The 10,439-nt window shown below is 35.0% G+C and overlaps 1 protein-coding gene across 1 annotated transcript in view; it reads left to right on the plus strand.

Annotated features, from left to right (window-relative positions):
- Positions 1 to 3,336: 3,336 nt before the first annotated feature.
- LOC106664742 (secreted frizzled-related protein 5-like) overlaps positions 3,337 to 10,439 on the plus strand; it is a 28,534-nt gene continuing 21,431 nt past the window's right edge. Inside the window, exon 1 of the mRNA XM_014390722.2 lies at positions 3,337 to 3,822. Within this exon, the coding sequence (XP_014246208.1) occupies positions 3,378 to 3,822 (445 nt within the window). The 5' untranslated portion in view covers positions 3,337 to 3,377. The remainder of the gene's footprint in view (positions 3,823 to 10,439) is intronic.

Raw genomic sequence — 10,439 nt, forward strand, 5'->3', positions numbered from 1 at the left:
ATCTCACGATCTCCGAATAATCATTGACTAACGGTCACTAAACACCACACAAGTTTCATCGATCCTACATCTGTAGCTTCCCCTTGTGAGATTTACTAGAATGCTTGAAGTATTTATCAAGACCTGCCAACTTTCCAAGGCTAATTTATCATCCAAATAAAAAACAACAATTTTGCAGTTTTGTATCCATTTCATCTACTGTTAATTCATTCTTGAATGCAAAAAATTTTTTTTTACTTTAAAGAACTCTTTTTTTTTCTTTTCTTACTAGCATTTTTCCCGAAAAATTTTCTAACCTTTTTCCCAGTGAGGTCTATATTTTTCGAATAGACTATAGAAATAGTTTTAAAAATTTCGAATTTTACCTATTCCAATGGTTCTCGACTTACAGAAAGTTTTAGGCCCGTATGGCAGCCTTTCTCCTAATCCTTTGCAGCCCTATTGGCCTACTGTTCATCGAATAAAGCTGGAACTATTTACGACTTGTGGCCCTTTTCTAGCCCTTTGTCGTCTCCACTGTTCTACCGTTTACTCAATAAAATATAAACTATTTACAGCCTTTTTCTTACCGCCGCGTACATTGGACGTTCCAGACGGCAAGACGTACCACAACAGCGAACAAAATGAACGGACACAAAATTTCACTCTTGCATCATAGTAAAAAAATTAAAATACGACGGAAATTTAAGACTCTCTTCGACTTTTCTTCATCGTTCTTCTGTTTTTGACGGCACTTTGTCAAATTTGTTACAAGATTTTCACAGCAGTTTTAGAACCTTTCGCCTTGTCATTTTTCAAATTAATGACCAATTGCGTGTACGAAAGTAAGGTACGAAAAGGTTTTCAAAAGACGTCTTTTGACTAGACCAACCTGCAAATTTATACAAGCGAGAAAGTTTAAAGCCCATTTGAAATAAGTACCAGTAAGGAAATCAATTTATAAACTACATGGATTTTAAACATCAACTAATATTTAAACAAGCATTACACTGAACGATAACTCAAAACCAGAAGCTGAATACTCTTTTTTCTATAGGCCTATTTTAGGAAAGGAGATAAATGTGTGGTGTTTAGTGATCGTTAGCCAATGATTATTTGAAGATCGTGAGGTGCGGTCTGGTGTGACGTAGGTTTCAGAAAAACATTTTCTTTATCATGCCAACGTTTCGATCTTTATTGAGATCATCTTCAGGGCTCAAAGTGTTTGTCTTCCGTGTAGATGTGTCATTCTTGTGTTTCGTGATGAGAGTGAAAAGAGATCAACTTTGTTCAGTACGCGTTTTTTTGTTTTCCTTTAACTTCTGGGTGTCTGACAACTTGCAAAGCAACCCATTGGAAATGTTTTATCATCGAGTCTGTGTCAGATATCAAAACGCCAGACGTGGCTTTTTTATAATTAGATATACTTAGCCTTCAATCTAGAAAATTCATCATTACCAATTAAATAATTTCCTTAACTACATTAGCGATAAACAATTTTTTTAAAAAATTTCAACATTCACCATTAACAAATAAGAATTATACGAGACCAAATTTCAAATCAGTCAGGATGTAGACATCGGCCAGCATAAGTTTTGGTTGTTAATCATCAATGCAGTGCTACTAGGATAATTTTTTTATTTCATTCAATTATTTACTCAATAGTGTGCACTTAATATTTTTTTAATCGTACATAACCTTTTTTTTCACATCTCAAGTTATTAAACGCCTTTATCAAGACTATATAAATACTCATATCCGCTTAAATAAACACTTAGTACAGTGGCCAGGGGTTCTATGCTCCAAGTCTATATTGAAATATTGTTTGTGAAACTTAAACTCATCAGAATTTACTCCAGCGAATTTTTCCTGTTAAAACAAACAATGTATTTCCTGTTTACGTTTTATTATGCTTGATGATGGCGTAAAGTAATTCAAATCAGTTTTAAAATCACATCAAATGAGAGGATAATCTGTTTAATATAAAAAATGTGTGTGTGTGGGGGGGATGTGATGTGGTGTGTGTGTGTGTGTGTGTAGGAGAGAAGATTGAGATTGAGAGAGAGAGAGAGAGAGAGAGAGAGAGAGAGAGAGAGAGAGAGTGTGAGTGAGTGTGTGAGGAACAGACAGACAGAAACGTAGAAAGTTAGTGATAGAGAAGAAGTGAGAGAAAGAGAGAGAGATAGATAGACAGAGATAGAGGTAGAGAGAGAGAGAGAGAGAGAAAGAGAGAGAGAGAGACAGAGAGAAAGAAAAAGAGAAAGAGAGAGAGAGAGAGAGAGAGAGAAAGTGAGAGAAAATGAATGAATGAGTATAATTTATTTAAAAGTATGTGAGTGAGCGAATGAGTGTGTGAGTGAGGAAGAAAAAAAACGGCTAAATAGAAGACAGATATAGATAATATATAGAGGTGGGGATAGAAAGATATATGAGAGAGAGGGAAGGAGAGGGAGATTTTTGATAGATAGTGAGTGAGATAGATAAATAGGCAGATAGAAAGATAGATTAGAGAGAGGGAATGAGAGAGGGAGTAAGTGATTGAGTGGTGAGATGAAAAGTGAATGAGCGAGTGAGTGACAATGAGAGAGTGAAAGATTAATAAATAAAATCCCTTTTAACGACAGAAATCTGTAAGTAAAATAGTACACTCCAACTTGATGTAACGATAGGAGAAACAATATAAAATAATTGAGTTAAAGGGTTAGGAAATGGTTGAATGTTAAAATTCACTGTCGCAAATTATAAGAAAAATGCAGCAGGATAAAACACTGCTGTGTCGGCGGCTTCGAGGATCGAATTCCACGGTAAAAAAGCCCAAGGAATGCATTTTCAATTAAATTTATAAAATCTAATTTCTTCTACTCTGCCTGATAGGATTCAAGTTGCCATTATGCGACCGCAAGATAAGTAGGGTAGAAAAAAGGAAGAACATTTAAATCCCGTTTCGACTCTTGAATATAAATAGCATTAATATGTAAATCGTATTTAGAAGCAGAAGTCTCTTTTATCCAAAGTTTAAAAAAAAAGTGATCAAGGCCATTGGAAAGGAAATTTGATATTCGTTCGTCGATAAGTGAAGTTTTCTTTCACAATGTGGCATACTTAGACTTACATGGGAATACAAGTAAATAATATAAAGCGCCTCTTTAAAAAAATCTGAAAAATTTTGTGGTTAAATGAGCAATTGAGTCAGTTTGAATGTCGCAGGCGCGTAGGCCGAACACTAATCCCAGACAGGCTGAATATATGGTACTATTGAGTTAAATATAATATATATACATACACATATATTATATGTATTATACNATATATATATATATAATGACTAGTCGTTAGGGAGGGGAGCTGGAGAAGGCGTGTTGTGGGCTTAGTAAGTCAAGAGCGGTGGTTGAGGCACGATGCGCCTACGCCTCGTACAACTGGTCATAGTGGGGACCGTGTTGTGCGAAGAATGGAACATTTTGGTCCAACCACCTACATGCGTCCAGATACCTCGCAACATGACGTTATGCTACGGCATTGGCTACCAGAAGATGAGGCTGCCCAACCTGCTGGAGCACGATACCATGGCAGAAGTGACTCAACAGGCGTCTTCCTGGTTGCCGCTTCTTAACGTCCAGTGTCATATGGACTCGCAGTTGTTCCTCTGCTCTCTGTTCAGCCCTGTGTGCCTCGACAGGCTGATCTACCCTTGCAGGAGCCTGTGTGAGACCGTCAAAAAAGGTTGTGAAGGGCGGATGAAAAATTACGGCTTCCCGTGGCCGGATATGTTCGACTGCGAGAAATTCCCATTGGACAACGACATGTGCATCACTCCGCAAGCAGTTCACAATTCTTTGAAAGGTATGTTCCAAGGATTTTTATCATTAAGTCCTGCATTGCATTGTCACTTTGAAAATTTTGATCGGCCGCGTACTGAGAAATAAATCGGAATTACAGATCTTATCCCGCAAACACGTGACAATAGGCTCACCGTCGATGACATAACACAAAATTCATCAAAACATGTGAATTTTAATTTAAATCTCTGAGCATAACATTTATGGCATACGTGTGCCATAAAAAAAACTATTCTTAGCTTTCCCCTGTAGTTTTATATTTTTTATCATAAATACTGATAATTAAGAGAACAAATTTCACACTAAAGATCAAGCCATTCAGACGACTCAACTAAACCACACAAGAAAAAAATGAATCAATCATTAGATTCCAATTGTTCAAATTTATCTTTCATTTTCATTTTACACATGTTCATCACCAAAACAATCAATTTTATTGACGTTGAAAAAGTAAGAATTGCATTGTGTAAAATTTAGCTGACATTTAAATCTTAGATTCATTTCGCTTTGTCATCAGGATGAAAATGCGCATATTACGGTTAATGGCCATTTCTTGTCGTAGCATTTATTTTATTTTGATCTCTATTTACATCCCAAATGTTTACTTAAAAGGTCAATGGCAAGCCTGGAGAGTGGTGTCCCTCTCGATCTGAATTAGTTGTCTAACCTGTCTCCGGTATTCCTTATTACACGATGTATGTTTAGTTCGAGATGTATTCTTGTTTGTCGCACTTTTTTTCCTACTTTGTAACTTTGAAAACCTGTTGCTCGTATTGAACGATTAACAATTGAAACTGTTTTTATTGGAGGAAAACAAAGAGTCTCTCAATTTACTTTGGACGTTTTATTTTATAATTTTAACAAAATTTAGATAGGTTTAACAATAGAATACAACTCTGTTAATTTTTGTAAATACAATTCTACTCGAGTTTTCCTAAAAAAAAAAATAAATAAATTAAAAAAATAAAAAATATCTTATTGTTACAAATTGTAAAAAATAGTCACACAACAATAAATATATAATTAAGTTTTTATCATCCAGACTTTGGCAAAAAAAAAGACCACGGTTGTTCAAAATGCATTATGAAAGCAAGTTAACCTCGGTGACAATTTATATGAACACGCGTTTTATGTTTTCCTTCTTTTATCTTCTCTTCACTCCGAGCACTCCATATTCTATTCTCCATATATTTTCCCTTTTTGTACATTGTCTATACATTCGTTCTTCTCGCCCGGTTTTCTGTCCTCACTTTTCCAATTTTTTCACTTTTTCTCTGAATTAACTCCCTTGACTATCTTTATTTCTCTCAGTCTTTGTCTCTCTCTCTATCTCTGCCTCTCACTCTCACATTATCCATCTCTCTCTCTTTCTTCCTTGCTTTCTTCCTCACTCTTTCTCTGTTTCTCTTTCTCAATCTCTCTCTTTCTCTATTTCTTTATCTATCTATCATCTATCTATCCATCTAATTATCTATATATGTACCTATCTACCTATATTGTACCTTTTTCTCTCTTTCTTCCTTTCTGTCTCACTCTTTCTATTTATATATCTCTCTTTCTTCCTCACTCCTTCCAACTCTCCCTCTTCTCACTCTCTCTTTCTTCCTTTCTTTCTCTCTCTCTCTCCCTCCATCCCTCCCTCCCTCTCTTTTTCTTTCGCTCTGTCCCTCTATCTTTCTTTATCATTCTCTCTGTCACCTTCTCTCTCTCTCTCTCTTTCTCTCTCTCTTTCTTTTTCTCTCTCTCTCTTTCTCTCCCACACACACTCTCTCTCTCACACCTCTCAATTCTCTCTTTCTCTCTCTATCACTCACACATAATCACTCCCATTCTCTTTTCCTTTCTTTCTCTGCATCTCTCCCCTTCTTTCTCTCTTTCTCTATCTATCTATCTCATACATATCATTCTATCTCTTTCTGAATACAGTCAGCTCTGCATTAAAGATTTTATCTTTCTAATAGCATTTGGTTCTAACTTATCTTCTTCTGGTTCTTTCTAACCCATCTCTCAATTACCATATTTCATCTCTACGTTCATCTACTTTCTCTCTTCACCACACTCTTTCCCTTACCATCTTTATCCTTTTTATATTCCATTATCTCTCTCACCAAAAACTGATGTTCCCTCTACCTATTTTCTACAATAACCTATAGTATATGTTCCCATATTAAAACTTCTTTCTGTCTCTTTATACATGCATGCATTTGCCTGTCTGCTTCACTTTTGGCCTCTTTCTAACCACCTCATCTTTCCTTGAACGTCACATAAATTTTGCTAATTTGTTGTATCGTTTTTTTTTTAAATTTAATTTTTCAGTCTAACTTTTTTGAAATATTTCCTCTCTAATCTTGGTCTCTCATTTGACTCAGTCATTTCCCCTCTTACCACCATCGAAAAGGGTTAGTCCAATTGCAATATATTTTGTGTTCCAATGCCTTATTACAATATTGAAATAACAAACCAATACGATAAACATAAACAATCCAATCGAATAAACTGAGGATCTAGTGAACCCAAATTGTCCATGCCCTATCACAATTGTCTTCGTCGTCAGCGTCTTCAATGGATTTTACGACGTGACCATTGATTCCTGTCAGCGTTTACAAACGATGTCAATTTTGAGAATGATAAGGGCGACGGGTATGCTGGACATCCGACGTCCACATCCTAATCAGGGCGGACAATTTCAAACAATTGTGTTATTTATGTCCACATCCTTCGTATACCACTTTTCATTTAGTTTAAACTCATTGATTGTACATACTTATTTTATATTCGAGGGAAAAAAATTGATTATTTAAAGAGGAGAAAGTATGTCATACATATGAAGAGTACATGAGATTATAATATATACTGGAGGTTTTTTCGCAATTGTTCAATTTGATAGAAAATTTTCTTTTTTGTTGTTTTTGGACTATGTTTTAATGCAATAAATGTGTAAATTATTGAACAAAAGTCTTCTTTATTCTTATATATAAATTGTAGAGACTTCAACTTGATCATTATCTTCAATGGACGTGTACGTAGATAAGTTAAGTATGTCATACTCATTGACAACTTTGAACTGGATTTGTACGTTTTTAATTGTCCAGGGGTCGACGAGTTATGAATCCTGAAAGTACAGGTTGTCTGGCTATTTATTATTGGGTTGTCCGGAAAATAATGCAGGATTTTGGTATTAAACAAAAAAAAAGAAACTAGTTACTTTAAAGCAATGTTCTTTAATCAAAATANCATACAAATGAGTAATCCTGTAAACGTAAACAGAATATTTTATATAGATTTTTTTTAATGAAAACTTAAAATCCTGCATTATTTTCCGGACAACCCAATAGTTTGCTGAATGATGCACATGTCAGCACCGACTTTCTTCTATAACTTCAAAACAATCGAAGCTCAGTTAGTTTTTAAAACGGCTGAAGGCAGAGAGTAAAAAGGAGAACCGGTTAGGGTGATAAATTGGCAAACAAAGGCGTGTACGCGCAAAGAAAACTGGGCTTTTAAACATTCCCTACAATTTCATCGGCTTCGTTCGTCCAATGGAAGACGTTTCTGCCTAAATATTTGTCCCTAATATAGACTTCAACTTCTTTGAGGCTTAAGCTTTAAGAAGAATGAAAACTTACAAAATCTATACAATTATCTATTATAATTATCAGATTTTGATTAGATAACAAGTGTTATCGTTCAGTGTTTTTTGATGACAAGTCATATCAGACTATTTCTATTCCTGCAGTCCTCGTTAGTATTTACGTAACATTTAAATGACAAATAAAGTCCGTTTCGCTGTCACTTTTTCTCAGGTTGAATATTCCAATAAGGGCTTTCGCAAACCGAGTGGATTTCTTATTCAAGGCATCATTGAGAATTTATCGTACGTTGTAAAACAGCCGAGGCTTAGGGTTTGGAAGGAGTGAAAAAAGACCTGACTGAGATTCTTCTTCAGATATCGGTCAGGACGTGTACCTATCGGAATGGTGAAAAAGTGTGCGACACGGGTAAATTTTAACTAACGAGAGGTGGGAGATAAGGGCTTAAAAGATTCGAAGATACATAAACCCATAATAATTTTCCCCCTAGGTGGAAGATTTTCCAACACGTTGTATAATTGTTCGAACCTCGTTTTATCTCACTGTAAATCTCGAAAAGTTGGCATGGGCTCTTCTCGAATTTTGTCTGTATGCTTAAATAAAACATGTTCAAAAGATGAAATTCAAACTGGCACGTTTTAAGGGAAACGATCTAAGGTTAAAAGATAATTTTGGGGTTGTGAGTTGGCAAAAGGACAAAACCGTAAATATTTGGCATTTTCTAATCAATCACGCTGAATATTTTCTTGGACTTGGATTAGAGTATTTTACGTAATATTTTATACTTTCTTAATTTATACGTTAAACTTATTAAAATACATTATATTTAGTGGTCTGATTGACCAAATTACGTTTTTCGATTAACTAATCTTTTTATTGTATGTAAGTTCACTAATTTCGTGGTCCGCTTGACCAATTAATATATTACAATATATTATAATTAATATTTTTATGTAAGGTTTTGGTTGAAATGAAAAAGCTAGTGTCACGAGCGGGATTTGAAGGCGAAGGTCGTGTGTTCGAATCCCGCTCGTGACACTTTTTCATTTCAACCAATACCTTACATATACATACACAGAAAACTAACACTTTGAGTGAGTACAAATACTTTGATTGAGTCTAAGATTTCTAGCATTGTATAAATTCACTTCGAACCCACCGAACACCGAGCCGAAGGTCGTTGGTTCGAATCCCACTCGTGACACTAACTTTTTCATTTCAACCAAAACCTTACATAAAAACTTTCAATTAATTAATCTTTATGTAAGGTGTGTGGGTGTGTTAGTGTGTGGTGTTTATTGACCTCTAGTTAATGATTATTTGGAGATCGTGAGATGCGGTCTGGTGTGACGCAGGTTTCAGAAAAACATTTTCTTTATCATGCCAACATTTCAATCTTTTATTGAGATCATCTTTAGGGTCTGGGATTTATAAACATTGTTTAAATTCTACAAGTACATGTAGGATGTGAAAAAATTGAATATATACAATTCTAGAAATTTTAGAGTCAAAGTATTTGTACTCACTCAAAGTGTTAGTTTTCTGTGTATGTATATGTTAGTTACTGGTTGAAATGAAAAAGCTATTGTCACGAGCGGGATTCGAACCCATGACCTTCGGCTTTGAATCCCGTTCGTGACACTAGCGTTTTCATATTTCAACCTTACATATACATAAAGATTAATTAATTGAAAGAAGTTATTTGGTCAATCGGATCACGAAATATAGTGGACTTACGTAAAAAGATTACTTATTTAAAATAATTGCGTTAAATATTCAAACTTTTTGTTATATGTCAGCATTTTCTCAATATATTCAGCATTTAGTTTTTTTAAGTGTTAGACTTTAAGAAGATGAGAGGCAAAGGGGAAATATGAAAGCAATTGTTTGACCGATGGCAAACCGATTGATAACGAGGTGGAACTGAAATGGCCGGAAAGGTAGCAATTTGTAAGCTCCCTATGAAACAGGTAGTCGAAAACTGTTAAAGAGACCTTTCTGCCTTCGACGACCTTTCTCAACAAGATAAACGCGTATGCGTTCAACGGCCAGGAGTGATAGTTGTAATCAATTAAGAACCCTATATTTTAAAAAGCTGCCTACTGGAATCTTATTACGAGAAATTTATTGCCTAACCCTTATTATTTTATACAGGAGGGTGAATGAGTTTGGAAATAATGGGTGTTGAGATGATAGGGATCAAAGTACATTATTCAAGAGACGTGACTTTAGTTTATAGTCTCCACTAAACTGCTAGAGAGAGAGTCGAAGTGAGAAATAGAGACAGAAGGAGACCCAAGCAGTCAACTCATGCAAATAACCTTTTCATCAGTCGTCACGTCCAGCTTTTTCTTTTCCTACCAACCCTTCCCAGACATCCCCCAGACGGGGTGGCCATATTTTTGTGTTATCACACCCACATCCTTTTTTTTTTTTAAATACTTGTATAATAAAGCGATACGGTATCGTGTTTCTGTAATAGCTTTGATCTCTCAATTGTGATCCTCTCTTATTTAGTAATTATTCAGAAATCGTGAGACGCGGTCTAGTGTGATGTAGGTTTCACATCTCTTATTTAGATTCAACTAATTTTAAAGACTTTCTTAATGAAAAAACATAATCGCTCTGTGTCTAGTATTTTCAATTGGTCATTAAAGTGTAAGAACGAAAGGTTAATCATTACATCGGATATTTCCAGGGTAATTTGTTCGTGTCTGTCGTATGAATCAATGTTTATATACATAGATGTATATGACTCTAGATTAATATGTATCATACCGTTAGTATGTACCGTTAGTCAATGATTATTCGGAAATCGTGAGATGCGGACTGGTGTGACGCAGGTTTAAAAAAAAAACATTTTCTTTATCATGCCAACGTTTCGATCTTTATTGAGATCATCTTCAGGGCCTGGGATTTATAAACATTGTTTAAATTTTACAAATAGTTGGAGGATGCGAAAAAATGAATTATTTCATTATTAGTGTACTATCTTTATAGATAAGAACTCTTTAAAAAAAAAAAAATATAT

The sequence above is a fragment of the Cimex lectularius genome, unplaced genomic scaffold (genome assembly GCF_000648675.2).
Source record: "Cimex lectularius strain Harlan isolate CLEC.00 unplaced genomic scaffold, Clec_2.1 scaffold212, whole genome shotgun sequence".
Taxonomy (NCBI): Eukaryota; Metazoa; Arthropoda; class Insecta; order Hemiptera; family Cimicidae; genus Cimex; species Cimex lectularius.